General features: G+C 32.6%; 1 protein-coding gene across 1 annotated transcript in view; it reads left to right on the top strand.

Annotated features, from left to right (window-relative positions):
- The window catches only part of LOC105815782 (glutamate receptor ionotropic, kainate 2-like), a 270,718-nt gene extending 254,557 nt beyond the window's left edge, over positions 1 to 16,161 (top strand). Inside the window, exons 3-5 of the mRNA XM_012651026.1 lie at positions 11,846 to 12,013; positions 15,663 to 15,920; positions 16,124 to 16,161. Coding sequence (XP_012506480.1) covers positions 11,846 to 12,013; positions 15,663 to 15,920; positions 16,124 to 16,161 — 464 coding nt within the window. The remainder of the gene's footprint in view (positions 1 to 11,845; positions 12,014 to 15,662; positions 15,921 to 16,123) is intronic.
- Positions 16,162 to 17,003: the final 842 nt, after the last annotated feature.

The raw sequence follows: 17,003 nt of genomic DNA, 5'->3' as shown, positions 1-17,003 counted from the left end.
TTTGAAGTCTCTGAAAGAATGAGAGTATAAAAGGATATGTTATTTTATAACATTCTGTTTATAGGAGAAAAGGAAAAACCTGTTAATGCCTTTATTATGCCTCATTTCTCAAAATTCAGCCTTCAGTCTCTAAAATACTGAATGTTGGCAATAAGATTCATCTCTACTGGCTTACAAGTATATCCCCTTAATATCTGTTGACTATAAAAATCTTAACAGATTTTATAGAAGCAACTGGTAGAAATATAAGGAAAAAAAGGTGTCAATACCAAAAGCTACTGTTACTGGGACTAGTTGTAGTTATACTAAACCACGTGTTTAAAAACCAGTTCCCACGTGCTTTCAGAGTACGGTTGCACCCCATGTCTGTAAATCCTTTCTGTGGTCCTCACCTTGGCAGTGGCATGGGGGGAAGCACCCTTCTCCAGCAACAGCAGCGCCACCTTCTGGTTGTCATAGTGAGCAGCAACATGGAGCGGGGTAAGGCCATTCTGCAAAGGGCGTGTTTCAGTTTCAGCATTAATAAATCAGCGTTAGCTGCCCTGAAGCTACGAGGATGCGTGGAATCCGTTATGGATTAAGTCCATGTTAATTAATTAATATAGTCAATAGAAAAAAAAAAGAATCAAAATAAACAAATACCTAATCATTTTTAATAACTTTCATATTAAAAACATAACTAAAATGGAAAAGGGAAATTTTAATGAGATAGCACTGTTGTTCTAACAATGTTAATTTATTCTCTCATTCAGTCTTCACAACAACTTTATCAGTAAATATATCGACATAACTAAAATGGAAAAGCTAAATTTTAATGAGATAGCACTGTTGTTCTAACAATGTTAATTTATTCTCTCATTCAGTCTTCACAACAACTTTATGAATTTGGTACTTGTTAATACCAATATTGTAGCATTGTTTTATTTTTGAAATAGAAAGATGAAATATAAAAAAATTGAGCGAGTTGCCTAAGGCCACTTAGCAGAAAGGCTGAACTGGACTGTGAACTCAAGCAGACTGACTTCAAAGCCCTTATTTTTAATCACTACACAGTATTACCTCTGTCTTATTAGCAATATATGCTATTTTTCCATGCCAATAAATGTACGTCTAAACAAGCATTTTAATGATTACACGCTATTCCTTTGGTGATTTACAATACTGTATAGAACCAACCCTCAGGTGATGTGCACTTAGATTGTTTCTATTTTATTTCATTATTAAAAATGATTCTGCTATAAACGTCTTTCAGCATGTGTAATTTCTAGTATAATATGTCTAACTCTTAAATATCTAGGTAGTTTGCCTTTCTTGCTAATAGTAACAGAATTACTTGCTCAAAGATTATTCCTTGATTCTGCTGGTCAATATAATTATATTAATATTAATGCAAAAATATATTCTGAACACCTGCTGCATTACAGACAGCTACAAGCTGCAGATTCAACATGGAGGAACTGCACAAGAGTTCACAGGCTACAAATTTTCATCAACCAATAAATTTTAAAAGAAATGATGGAAAAGCTTTGCTTGATTATAGATTCACAGTTCACTTCTCAGGAGATATTTAGGAGTATTATCAGTTTTAAATGAAAATCTGTCACATTGTGTGTGTGTGTGTGTGTGTGTGTGTGTGTATGTGGGTGTCTATGTGTGTGTGTGTGTTGACTCACTCTCCATCCTGAACAGAAAAAACACCATAGGCTACATCTTCCTTTGACCATGAGACATTCACTAAAGTTATGTCTATACAAAGTCAATGTAAACATTTTGGTGAGTGACCTACTGCTTTGTTTGACAGTGTCAGGCCACTCTATTTTTTTCTCCTCTACTTTGTCTCTGGATTAACTAGCTGGTTTTAAAGGTTTAACTAGCTGGTTTTAAAGGTTTGTTCAGACTTTGCTCTTGTATCAGTTTTTGTGGGTATGCATCAGTTTTACATGCATGCTCACATATGTGTACATTATTTCTACCTGACATCTCTCCTGGATGAACCACGTTATCTGCAATTAAAATTTCCACAAATATGATTATTATTATTTTTTGAGACAGAGTCTTCCTCTGTGGCCCCGGGCAGAGTGCAGTGGCATCATCATAGCTCACAGCAACCTCAAACTCCTGGGCTCAAGCAATCCTCCTGTCTCAGCCTCCCCAGTAGCTAGGACTACAGGTGTGCACCAGCACGTCTGGCTAATTTTTTCTATTTTTGGTAGAGATGGGGGTCTCACTCGTGCTCAGGCTGGTCTAAAACTCCCGACCTCAAACACTCCTCCTGCCTCAGCTGCCCAGAATGCTAGGATTACAGGCGTGAGCCACCACACCCAGCCCACAATGATTTTTTGAGTTAGATGTTTGGAAAAGAAAAGTTACTAAACTTTAATATTTTATTTACATGTTAACATTTTTCCTTTATAATTTTCTACAGTACTTTTTCCCACATTGTTTTGGATTCTCTCTGTTTTTAAATTTCACAGGAAAAAAAAATACCTTCAATTAGATATTGAAACTAGTTCTTAAGAGTGAAGATTTTTTTTTATAAATTCCAATTAGCCTTAAAAATCTATTTTTTCCATACTGTCCTAATTATATTAAATTATTAAAAATAACTCACAACATTTTGTAATTTACAGAAGGTTTTAACAAATAAGAAAGGCTTTCTGGATTTCTTGAAGGGACACAATCTGATCCACATGATTCTCTTAGTTACCTGAATAAAGGAAAATAAATAATAATCATTTGATCTATTACTACAATATTTCTTTTATATTCTATTGATATAACAATGTGGCTTAAATTTCCTTCTTTTATTTTCTGTTAATACATGCAACAGTCTCATATTCCCTCTCCATGTTAAATACACATTATATGCCATACACCAAGTTAAGTGCAACCAGTCAAAGATAAGTAAGTTGTCTTTGCTGTCCTCAAAGAGTTTTTGGAGGAACCATGTATGGTAGCAGAAGGTTGTGCCCCTTGATGCTGTTAGAAGTACTAGAAAAGAAGAAAGAAAAAGATTTTGTGAGAGGAAAGCTTGACATCTATTGAGGGAAGTTTGTGGAGAAGCGGGCTTCATGAAGTAAGTGATGAGATGTTATTAATGCTAACATGAATGCTAATATGTTTAGCAATCTCAAAGCTTCTTTAGGTCTGATGAATGCTATAACTTTAGAAAGGGGAAAACACAGATAATTTGAATGATTTTAAGCTACTTTGCCAAAAATGATAAAAGTTGTTGTTTTAGTCTTCTTTAGCTTCATGATATCTAACTGCTCTTTCCAAACTCAAAACATATTTGCACCTATATTGTTATTGATTGAATTTAGTAATATTTTGATATATGGTTTCTCAAATCAATATGTGTTGCAAATGAAAGAATGACAAAGAGTGTTCCAGATTTGCAAGAGATTGGCACTTAACCAGATCTTTTTAAATTCAGAATCAGTATTCCTCCACAATTTACTGTGTAGTTCTTAAAGAGTTTTAGAATCATGAAAGATTTTTTTAAATCTTTAATATCCAAGATCATTTCACCTGACCCCTTCATTTTGCAGAAGAGGAAATGGAGGTCTGCATAGTGAAGAGACTTGCTCATCCAATCACTTTTTGTCTTTTCGTTTAGCTGACCTATTTTCTAAAATATCAATATAATTAAAGTGTGTACTCTTGGCCTTCAAATAGTTGGTGTTATTTATACTGTTTATATGGTGATTATTTATGTGACTGCCTTCTCTGTTATCTCAGTTTGATCAGTTCTATTTATATCTTGATACTACTATTCAAGCATCTGCCTTCCCAATCAGTATGCATTTCTTCTAGGTCTTAAATTGCTAACGTTTAAGTAGCCATTTACCAATTTTCCTCTCAGTGTGTAGTACATCTACTTTAAAATTAATATTATTTGAATGTGTAATTTTGAGGTCCTCCCTAGGATTTTAATGGTCCATTTGTAGAAGGAAAAATCAACATCTATTTTCCATCCACTACTGACAAATATGTTGAAAACAGTAGGAGGCTTGTAAAGTTAAAAGCTTATTTATTTTTAAAATAAGAAAGCACATTTATGTACCACAGAACAACCAATCTTTGTGAAATGGTACCACTAACGCTATTTCCTGCCACATGATTTTAGTTTACATATTGCCTTCTAACTCACATTCATTTCATTCTGGACCATATCAACAGCTTCTTTTATTCAAATGTCCAGGACAAGTTTGAGTTGAATTGAATATGAAAGATATAGGAGGATATATGCAAGGGTGCGTTCAATGTCTTGTATAGTTGAAGAACTGCAAAGAATGTTAGAACTGCAAAAATTCCAAGACATTCTACAGACAAAATTTTCATTGGTCACGTATTTGTATAGTTTTTACCTTACCTGAAATATTGACAAAGGTGTTAATTTGTTTGTTTTGATAAGACAACTTAGGATCATCATAGTAAAGCTTATTGTCCCTAGAAACATGGCTCGACATACTGGAACCAGTATTAAATTAGAAATACCTGTTACTTTATGGCTCAAGGGAATCAAAAGCAAGTTCAAAGAGTGGGAGACATCTTTCAATGTGAAGTAGAAATCAGTTACTGCTCCTCCCCTGGAAAAGTCACATTACACTACATGCTTTCCACATACTTGCCTTTTGGGGAGCTATGACCTACTTACTTATTTCTCTATGGTGTGGCAGTTATTCAGGTCGATGTGTACATGTGTTTTTCTACCTGCATATGCTTAGGTAACTAAGTGGCATCCACTAACTTCACAAAAAAATCAATTTCAGAATGTTATAGTCATACTTCATGAGGACATAAAACTTTAAGAATTTGTTTTAGGACATTGAAAATATTTACCATTCAAAAACAGGAAAGCTATTGCAAAAATAGCCAGAAGTTGAGGATGAACAGTGGCCATATTTTCCAGAAGGAAGCAGTACAGTATAGTGATTAAAAGATGGGGCCTGGCTTGAGGTCTCCGGTGTCCTGATCCAGTATCCATCACTACTGACTGGCCTTAGGAAGAAACTCAGGATGCTAGACTTGCTGTAAGACCTTGCTAAAGCAGAACACAAATAGGCTGAGTAAAGCAGGTAATTTGGCCTAATAATTAAACTATGTATGGGACTATGGAATGTAAAGGAGGAGAACAATTCTTAGACTCAATAATGTGGACAATTTAAATATCACAATTATAGTCTGATTTCAAATATAAAATATTATAACAGTGAATATATTGAAGACAGAAACTGTGAGTCAAATAAGCGATGACTTTCTATTAACATTTGTAAAGTATTTTACACAATGCCTGATATAGAGTATGTATGTTCTCAATAAATGTTCATTGTTAGAACTTTTCATTCTTTCATTCTTCAATCAGAGAGAGCACAGATTTGAACATGTTTCATACTGATTTAACTTTATTAAGAAAATTGCTTCAAATTGCAGGAGTATGCATCTTAATGTTTGAAAGGGATCTGGAACTGTGGGACCATAAAGCAGAGAGACAATTAGTCCAGTGGGGGTTAGGCCCAGTGAGGAATGTTTTCCCAGAGAAGGTGACTGTCCCAAAAGCTCACAATGAGACAGAAAAAGTTGCAGATGTATGTGTTAATGTGCGTGTCTATGTATGTATGACTCTATGTTTATGTAGATATATATGCAAGAAGAGATGGGCTCCTGAGCAGAGGAGCCAAAATTGGAAAGGAACGGAGGCATTTGATCCTGGTTCATTCAGGGAAAGGCAGGTGGTTTAATATGGCTGTAGGACTGGGGAAGTGAAAGCAGTAAGAAAGGAGCCTGGAGAGGGAGGTAGAAGACAGATTATGAAGAACCTTGTAAATGGCATCAACAGTAAAAATTAGGCAGCTATTGAAAGATTTTAGGGAGTTGAATGACAAGATTAAAGTCGCCTTTTAGAAATACTGCTCTGGTTGCAGTGTATAGAGACTACTGAAAAAGGATAGAGCAGGAGAAGGTATCTGTGAAAATCCAGTGGGGATGCGTTATTATGGTGTGGAAGACACAGCACATCTGGACTGAATCAAGCATGTGTAAAGGTCTACGGTGATGTTCCAGTAAAACTGAGGAAATCCTATGAACTGGTAGCTAGAATAATTAAGAAGATCAATAGCTAGTTTAACAATAGGGAGAGCCTCCAGTGGGGGTATCCACATGGTTATAATCTGAGACTTTGTCTTTAACTCTTGCTTATCATTTTTATCAGTTACTTGGACATAAAAACAAGACTGAATATGACCTAAAGGCAGAGAAAAGAAACACCTTTCACATATCTTTGTAACATTAGTAACCTGCCTTAATACATTAGATGTTGAACAAATTAATATTAATAGTTGATGATAGAATCAGGATCCAAATGGTCTTAATTAGGACATTAGACTGACTGTAAATATTAATAGATGATATTAATCAGGGACACATGTAAAAGAATAAAAAAATAAGTAAATCACAAACATAAACTTTTTCAACAGTAGACTTAGGGCGAATCATCAGTGTGATATTGTACTCTTAAAAAAAACACTATTCATTTTATCTACAAAACATTAGTTTAGAGAGCTGATAGCTCCATCATAATTTTCTTTGCTTGGACCCACCTGGAGCATAACACTGAGCTGCGGGTACACTGGAGTGTATTCAGAAAAATATGACTAGAAAGATGAAAGGATCAGAATAGTCATGTGAAAAACAAGATTTGAAAATTTTAAGCTGGGTAAAAGAAATATAATAGACAGATGAAATGTGTTTTCAAATTCTGGAAGATGATCACATGAAAGTTGGGCTTAAACATATCTCAATCAGAATAAATGTTTAGAAACTTTAGGAAAACAAATGATGGATTAATACATGGGAGAACTTTGTGCTAGAGCTCTCCAGAGAGTCATAGAGATGTCTGAGTATCCAAAGGATTGATGGACTGGATGATTTATTCATTGTGTGATTTTTAAACTCCTCCATCCTTAACACTTAGAGTAATAGACAATTTTAGTGAACATCTAAATATTTGCAGATTAATTTAATGTCCATTTTGAGAGATCCATTAAAAACATGCCAGTAGTAACAAATAAGCATAGGAGTTTTGTTTCTTTCTTTTTCTTTCCCCCCCAAACTTTTAATGTGAAATGTTTCGAACATATAGAAAAGTTCAAGTAATAGTATAATAAATACTCATCTACTCACCACCTTGATTAAACAACTGTTAACATTTTTCAATTTTTGCTTTTGTGATACTTTACACCTAAATGCTTCAGCATGGATCTTCTAAGAGCAATGATATTTTCTTACATAACCACTATATCATTATTTTGCTTAAAATGCAAAAAATAACTTCCTAATTTCATTTAACATCCAGGGCATTTTTAAACTGGCCTTTGGCATTATATTGTATCAAAATTAAACAACCTTGATGATTTTATTCTTTGGATCATTATTCGTACAAAATTAAAATGAAGAGGATACCTTTTGTATTTGTTTAGATAGAAAATAAGGTTAGCATAACCTTTGATTGAGAAAACCAGTATGTCTCCTGAGAGAATAACAGATGACATGTCATTCAGAACATCAATTTCTTCATTAAATTAAAAGTCTGTAAAACACTTATTGTACCCACTTTAAGATAAGACCTATTTGAAAAGTTCCAGAGGTTAGATATGATGTTGGTTGGCACATCCATCATGGGTTTATGAGTCATACAATCCTCTGTAGTAGTTAAAATTGATCTAAAAGAGAAAGGCATTGGCTAGGCTTCAGCAGTTGACTAATAAATCTTTTATTTCAAGTCTTGAGTAATGATGTTCTTTTGTGAGCCAGAGACTGTGATGGGAAATGTTTCAGTGCTGGGTGTTCTGAGTAAACTGGGGACCCCTCGCCATTTGGTTTTCTATGTCTACAAAACAAAGCAGGGCAACTATGCACATAGAAAAGAAATGTCTCCTCTGCTTCTATCCTTCTTTCTTTAACAAGCCTATTATAACATGATGAGAACTGTTAACTTTTAAGCTTGTAACAAGAACTGCAGGCATTTTATTGTGCGATATGGAGGTTATATGAGATATGACAGCCCTCTTGAATTAAAACAACAAACAAAACAAATAAGAGTAAGGCTGTGTGCATGATTATCTTAGATGATTTTTTGAATTTGGAAAAGCTAAAGATAAGTGTGAGAAAGAAGTATATTGTGGTGTGTTGTATAGAGAATAAGGAATTTGATAATAATGACAAAGTAGTCTCTAGATTCTTGAAAATGTGAAACTGAATGAATCTTTGTGCAAGTCTAGGGAAAGCATGTAGCTATAGACTACTAAGATCTGCTTTAAGATCGTATAGTTCTTCTATGTTCTTTATTACTCTGGGATGTATTTTATCCACTAAACATGTTTTATAAACTCTGTAGTGTAACAAGTCTCTCCTCTTAGACCACATGCTTATGAAACGTTACATACAATTCTGACACTTCATAATAAAAAGAATAAGTCTAGAAGCAAACAGTTTTTATAGGAGTTACCCAGCACAAAATGAATGTTATTGTTCAAGACATAGAAAGAGAAAAAGTACTGTTTAAAATCACATAAACAATTATTCTTTCTCAGGTTCATGAACAGGTGCAAAAAGTGCTTTGCCATTCAATTTTTAATATCAATTTTAAAATCAAAGGTATACTTTAAAAACAGCTGATTTCCTCCTCAGAGAATCAAATTTATGAACTTTATTTTCTACTTTACAAAGAAAATATGTAAAATATGTATCCCCTCGGGTCTGGGCCCATCTCAGATTGCAGATAATTGTAAGGTGCCTCCCCGGCAAGGCTTAGCCTATTTCCCATGCTTTGGATTTGATCATCTTGCTTCTGGGACACCTGGCTGCTCCACTTATCCCCTCTCTTTTCTACCTTTTACCTTTCCCTTCCTATTGGTCTTTTCCTCCTGCATATATACATATTAAGTCTTTCTCATTATAAATGAAACAAATGCACAAACATTTTATATTCTCTCCTATCTACTCTCTGGTTTTCTGCTACTCCTTAACATTCTACCTTGATTTTTAAGAAATTTTATTTATTTTGTTAAAAAACAAGATTAACATAGATCCATTGTCAGCTATTTAAAATAAATGAGCAAAAAACAGAAAATTAAAATTAATCAAATGCCTATTATCTAAAATGAACCGCAGTTAATATTTTGTTATGCGTAAGTGCATGTCATAACTACTTGTAAAGCATTTTTGTCATCGAATATATTTTATAGACTACTTTTAAAATGGCTAGATGTTTTGTATTAATTATATGTATCATAATTTATGTACATAGTATCCTACCATTGCAGATTTATAAAATTGCTAAATATATTGTTCTTATGAACAAAGAAGTGAGCATTATTATAGCTAAATCAATGACATTTTTCTTAAAGTTATATCCTATAAGTAAAATAAGTGAATTCAAGTGTGTGATAGTTTTAAAGCTTGATAGATTAAAAATGATTTTCAGGAAAGTTTGTGTCAATTTGTTTTTCCATTCTACTGTGCTTTTTATCGCACCTCAACAAATTTGATCTGTAAAGAGTCTATCTCATAGTTTTAAATAACCTTTCTTTTTTCTATTTTTGAACATTTTCATATATTATTGGTTATTTGAATTTATTATTTGTGAATTATCTTTGTACTTTGCCAATTTTTCTATTTACCTTATATTTTTTGTTAGCTATTTTTACATGTTGAATATATTGAACCTTTTTAAAAACATATCATGTTTATACTTAATTAATATACTTTCATGTGTTTTCTTATCTTCCTTTAATCATATTTCTGTTTTATGTATAGATATTTTTCAAATATTGAAGCTACATTTAGTAATATTGCTCTTATTTTTACTGCTTATCAGACTTAAAAAGGCCTTAGCACTTTTATACAATTGTTTATTAAAGTAAAATTTTGTTGAAGGATGATGTACATATATCAAAGCACACAAACTGTAAGAATAAAGCTCTAATAATGTGTAAGCACCCAGATTAAGAAATCGAATATCACCAGCATCCCAGAAGTATATCATATTCCCTTTACCACTACTTTCATCACGATGATTTTTTGAACTTTTTAAAAATGAAATTGTACAGCAGTATTCTTTCGTGTCTGGCTTCTTTTATTTAATCTTTTGTTTGTGAGAGCCGTCTCATGTTGCACACAGTTCTTTATTGACGCATGTCTTCCATGGTTCCACAAATATTCTTGTACGTGTTTTTTGATGAACATATGTATATACACATTTTGGGGGGTACATATTTTGGAGTGAAATTTCTGGGTCATAGGATTTCTGTATTTTCTATGGTAAAATACTTACACACCCAATTTTTAAAGTAGATTGAGCCAATTTGTCTTTTTCATTTTAGCCATGCTGGTACATGTAAAATTATTTTGAATTGTGGCTTCAGAGCCCATGTCTAATACCACTGTTCTCCTCCATATAGTTTGATGCTTCACACCCATTAGAAACATAAATACTTATTAACCTTCTGTTTAGCATAAGTCACCAAAGAATTTAAATATATTCAGAGTACTATTTCGTAATAAGTTGATTACTCGAGTAACTATACCATCAAATTGATTAAAATCCAGAATGAGAAATCTTTCAAACAGATACACTATCAAATAACAAATCTTCCTATTTCTGAATATAAATTTGCTTTATACTTGTAGTATTTTCTGAGTCCTAATTCCTAATAGTTAGAGTAATTGTTATAGTACCGACTTCTTCCTAATTTATAATAGGTAGTTTGCTAATAGTATAGTCACCTGACATTCACATGTCAAAATACCTTTGATGAAGTATGAATTGCTAGCTGGGGAACTGGCTTATTCAAGGGAGTTTAATTCATGAATCATTGTGCTGAGAATACACGGTGTGAAATTTGAAAAGAAAGATAAATGTTCTTCATTTTAAAGTACTAGTTTCCTAAGGACAGAGGTTAGAGGGGGTTAGGTATCAGGTGCTCCTTCCTTTTATTCAATTGGCCAAACCAACAATAAAAAAGAAACTCTTTTGGAAACAAAGGTCCCAGGTAGGTCACTTTCAGCTGATGAAAGAGTAATGATATTAGAGAGAAGGAAAGCCAGGACAAGAACGAGGGAACTTGGCTGAGACAGCCGGTGAAAGGTGAGATTGAAGGGACATGTTTTTAAGTTATACTCTACATTTTATGGCCAAAATTATGTGCTATGGTGTTATTCATTATTTAAGGGGTTTGCATCGTTTTGGAAAGGTATCCTTCATAAACGTCAGTATCTTCTAAAATACTGCATTGAACTCTTTTCTCACAAGTCAGATGCTGGAATTTGCAAATATTTTGGGCTTTTAACACAGTAACTGTCGTAAAAATTGTGCTAAAGAATTCTGATTTCTGAATGAATGGAGACAAATTTAATACAATTTTCCCAATGCTTAACTGTACAATATATATCAATACAGAGGATTGATTACTCTGGAACCATGTGCAAAACTTTGGGGAGTAATTTTCAATACTTAAGGCAATATTTATACCTACCTAGCCCCTAAAATAATTAATAATTAAAGAAAAAAGGCAAAATCATAGTTATATCATGTTCAATTTTGGCAGTAATACTAAGGCAATTTTGCCAATATGGATTTATCTAAAAGGAAATATCCTGAAGTTCATAGAAAAAGCAAGCACAAATCCCATAAACTTAAATCTCTCTCTCTCTCTCTCTCTCTCTCTCTCACACACACACACACACACACAAATGCACATGCACACACTTAAAGGTACAGAAAACTTTTGAAATTTTCTCTACATTGTGAGAATTGTCTGATTATTCTCTTTCTTTTTGCTAGGTGGTATTTTTGAATATGTGGAATCTGGCCCAATGGGAGCTGAGGAACTTGCATTCAGATTTGCTGTGAACACAATCAACAGAAACAGAACCTTGTTGCCCAATACTACCCTCACCTATGACACCCAGAAGATAAACCTCTATGACAGTTTTGAAGCATCCAAGAAAGGTAGATATTCAACATTATGTTTTCTGGAATTCAAATTCTAGGTATTCTTAAGAGATTTATTAATTCCATCATATAGTTGATAAGTTGTTAGGAATAATTACATGCAAAGGTTTCTTTTCAAAATGCACATAAATTTTATCAAAGAAGGTAAAGTAATACAATTCCCTACTGCAAAAAATCTGCTTATAACATGAAATATAATTAGATCTGTGATAGTGAAATTTTTTTCCCATTAATCCTTCTGTCTTGTTATTGACTATTCCTGACCTCAAAAACTCACTGAAATAAAATAATGTTTCAATGGATTTTACCAAGTTTTGCAATCAATTCTTATATCTTTATTAGCATTACCTGTTAATCCCATTCTATTATTAATATTACTGTGGTTTCAATTTATTGACTACCTTGAAATTTATGTGGTTCTAAGTGACTTCAAAAAGTCAGTCCAATCTTAAAATTTCACTGGAAATTTGTGAACAACCATTAGTTTATGTGTACTACATGCTTATTTTTTAACCATTCGATATTTCTTCTTGCAACTGAAAATAAATGGTTAATTATATAAAAATTGTATTATATAAAGAAATAATTAGAATACTTTATAAATTTTATTTCTTTTATTATGTTGTAACTATTTTAAATGTGAACAATAGGAAAATAATTTGTGGAATATGAATTTAATATTTATGTATGAAAGAAGGCATTAGAAAAAACTATTATCAAAGCATTTATTTTAACCAAACAGCAAATAATAAATGTGTTTGAGAGGTGTTTCCATAGCCTTATGTGGGTGATATTTTCTTATATACATAGTTGATCTCATAGTAGGTAATCTATTCGTTTGCATAGTCAGTGTTATGTAACAGTAATTAAATTTTATATTATAGATTTTCTCTAAGGAGGGGGCTTACAAAACATTTGTTATAACTCCATATTTTTAAACAATGTTTGCTTTTCTGCAATGCTAATATGGTTTCACTAGCTACCTTATATTAATGGAAATGTACATAATTATTTATAATTCTAAGTTGGTGCAATTTTTCTCTAAGCTTATTAATATTAATGGCAGCTGACTAGGTACAATATTTTCTGAGATGAAAGTATCTTTCTTTTCCCCCAGCATCTAACTAGTGTTTATCAAAGCCATATTCTGCATGCCCTTTGAATTCATATCTTTATGAATACAAATAAGTTTCCATATTTTAGAACCATGTCTGGGTGATGAAAGGTTTTGAAGGCTGAAAAAAGGGTTAAAGGTTACTGTGAAATACCACATTTGTCATCATAATTGCAGAATTAGTCATTAACTGCAAGACAAGTGCATTTGATTAGTGGCATAGTTCATGATTGTTTCCATTAGGAAGAAGAAGCTCTGCCTCTAATGAAAGTATTTTGACCAAAGACTATGGAATATAAGTACAGTATAGATAAAATATTAACAGATTTCTTCATGGAGATTTCAAAGTAACAATGTTTATAAAAAACAACAGGTTAGAATATTCTGACAACAAACAAAGCACTCTCCTGGGAATGCCTGAGCAAAACTTTGAGGTGATAAAATCATCTGGTTTCCAAAATATTATAAGGAATTTATGAGCTTTATCACTCATTAAAAATCGTTAGGAATCAAATCTATCAGTTGACTTTGGCCCGAAGCTACAAAAAGCTTAAATAAGTGTATGAGTAACTTTCTTTGTGATTGTTATAGTTTGGACCTTATCTTATGAAGCTCTTGTTTGTTGAGTTATTACTCTGTAGAAGGCCCAGCAATATGTAAAAAGATAATATAAGAGAGAGAACCGATATAATCTTTGAACCTTATCAATAAAGTTATATATCAATAATGTTGTTAATGATTATGAAATAACTTTAATTTGGACATTTTAAAATTTTTTTTAAATTATTTCTTTCCAACGCAAGAAATAAGAAATTAGATGTTAAATTTTGACATTTTCTCTAACTTTTTTCTTATACTTTTAATAGGTAATACTATTTTGCTCAAGTAATGAATACTTTGATGTATTGAAACTTGAATTATTGTTTCAATCATACATTATTTTTAAATGACTCCTCTGATAACTAAAAACTCTAATTCTTATGTGAAACACACCTAGGAATATTCTATAATAAATCCTCATATAACATTTTCAGCTATCTTGGTTTGTGATTTGTCAAAAACCTAGTGAACAAAGATCTTTTATCTTAATGTATGTGAATTAAAATCCCATGTCAAGTGAAAAATTCTAGGGTCCAGCCAGCCTTTCTAGTCATTTAAAATTCCAATCATTATTTAAAATATAAGAATCTATATATTCAAAAACTATTTAGATCATACTGAATTTTTAAAGAATGTTTAAAAAGTAGTTTTTTTTTCTAACCAGGATTTACTTAATTATTAAATACTTCCATGCTTAAGAATTAATCTATCACATTGTATTTTATGCAAAAAATTCTGAGAAAAAATAGCAGAAAGTCTCACACAGTAGAATTATAAACTATATGTTTTGGAAGAATTGAATCTGAACAACCAATTTATGCCTAAATCCCAATAACAATCTTTCTCTGTCCTGGTTAAATATTTTCAATGCTGAGTGAACCATTGCCTCTTGGGGAAGACTATTCCATTTTCAAACATTTCTTACCTTTAGAATTTTTTAAAATTTAAATTCAATCAAGATTCATGAGAAACTTCTAACCAATTGTCCTAATTCTTCCTTTGCCAGTCAAATTAAACAAACTTAATCTTCTTTCACAAGCCAGTTCTTCAAATATTTAAAGATAATTAATTTTCATGTTTTCAATAATTATTCACTTTCTGGGCCCAAAGTACCATTTGCTTCAGTGTACCTTATAGAATGTCAAGTCTTGGAACAAGCTAGTTTAATCTGAATACCCTTCTAATTTGCTTATGCCTTTCTTAATTAGTGCAGTTATTATTTATGTGAATAAAATTTCCTACGAGTAAATACAAACTGTAAAAAATAGTCTAGAACAATAGAAAAGACTTATAGCATACCAAAACCAAATATATAAAGATAATTGAATACTTGTCTAATGATTTTGGTGTTTTGTCTACTCAATGAGATTAATCCATATGAAATCACCCCCTAAGAGCCATTGAAGATTTTGTATGGTTGGCTGTATGCATAACTTTACCTATATCACCAGATACATGTAAATATTTAGCTGTGTGTGGCCATAGCTAATTGAGTGGGGAGGGGCAGGACCAAATGGCTTCTGATTAAGAATTTGAAAATGTAAAGAGTGGTCAGTGAATTTGATAAGCAACACTATTCTCTCATCCCCTTCAAATAAACTATTCTTTCAAAATGAGCACTCTTTTCCCCCCTCCCATTAAATTCAAAAACGTTCCTCCTCTCTCTCTTTTCCTCTCTCCCTCCCCTGACATTATCTATAGAATTATTTGAACATGAAGCTGCAGGCATGGTGGTGAATTAATTCCCTTGTAACAAACTGAAAATGTTCAGAGTCAGACAAAATGTGAAATTAGTGAAACACAGACGTTATATTAAGGAAAAACAAATCTTTCTGCAGGATGATACCTTTGGGTTTACAATAATAATATGGTATCTGTTGGCACACCGGCATCTCTCCTCTCATTATTGACAGACTTCTATCTCCTCTTCAGCCTGTGATCAGCTGTCTCTCGGGGTGGCTGCCATCTTCGGGCCTTCACACAGCTCGTCAGCAAACGCAGTGCAGTCCATCTGCAATGCTCTGGGGGTCCCCCACATACAGACCCGCTGGAAGCACCAGGTGTCAGACAACAAAGATTCCTTCTATGTCAGTCTCTACCCAGACTTCTCTTCACTCAGCCGCGCCATTTTAGACCTGGTGCAGTTTTTCAAGTGGAAAACCGTCACAGTTGTATATGATGACAGCACTGGTAAGAGAAATCAGTAGCCTTTGGGGCTATGCTTTAAATATACATAATATTCTGGTGCACGTTTTTTTAAATTAAGGGATAGAAAGACATTTAAAATCAAACACACCCTAATTTTGCATATCCAAACAAAAAACAGCTGATTCACATACTTTTTCTCTGTCTTCGTACAAGCACTGTTTTTTTTTTTTTTTTTTTCTGTGAAGGATCAGCTAGTTTGAACTATGAATTAGACAAAGGATAGGGATAATATGACACATAAAATTCGAATATTTATTCAAAGATTTTTCTGCCAGGTAGTTTCCTATGGTAAAGCTGTGTGATGAGTCAGTGAAATTTGCCAAGAAGTTCAGAATTTTGCCTTAATATTCATTTAGGTGTTTGTGTGCAAAGAATGCATATGAAAAATAATAAACTTCACACCTGTAAGGCATTTTAAAATTTAGAAAAGTTTTTACTCAAATGTGGAACAATATAATATCCAGTGAAATACTTAAGTTTCTAGAACTACTTTGTTTGTAGACACCACTTGGAGACTGAAAAAATAGAATTTACTAAATGGTATTTATTTAGGTGTTTTAAAGGAATATTTTAGTGAATATTTGCTGTCTAGAGGTTGTCTGTGCTTTCTTGTTCTAACGTATGTTGCTAATTTTGTATATGAATGGTTATCTTGAGTTATCAATTAAAATCAAGTTTCAAGAGAAATATAAAAAAGTAAACAGCAAAAATGAAGTTTTAATTTTGTTGGCAGTTATATTGGTGAAGCAACCGTATACTATTTTGCTTACTATAGCGTGATAATTGATTTTACTTTAAGATGTTTATCAACAATATAAATAGTGTTGTTTAAGTTAGAATGTAAAAACATTTTATTTTAGGACACTTCACTATACCTTCATATTTGCATCAAGACTGAAATTCATTTGAATTTAAATTCTCTCAAAGTATGCCAGGAGTATACTTTGTGCATGCATGCAGTATATAGAACTTTGTACAGAAATTTGTCCAGTTGCCAATAAAATTGATCATCCACAAATTGACAGATTGAAACTCTTCCAGGGAAACAGGAAACTGAGAACTACG

The sequence above is a fragment of the Propithecus coquereli genome, unplaced genomic scaffold (genome assembly GCF_000956105.1).
Source record: "Propithecus coquereli isolate 6110/MARCELLA unplaced genomic scaffold, Pcoq_1.0 Scaffold345, whole genome shotgun sequence".
Classification (NCBI taxonomy): Eukaryota; Metazoa; Chordata; class Mammalia; order Primates; family Indriidae; genus Propithecus; species Propithecus coquereli.
This window is presented reverse-complemented; position numbering and strand designations above follow the sequence as displayed.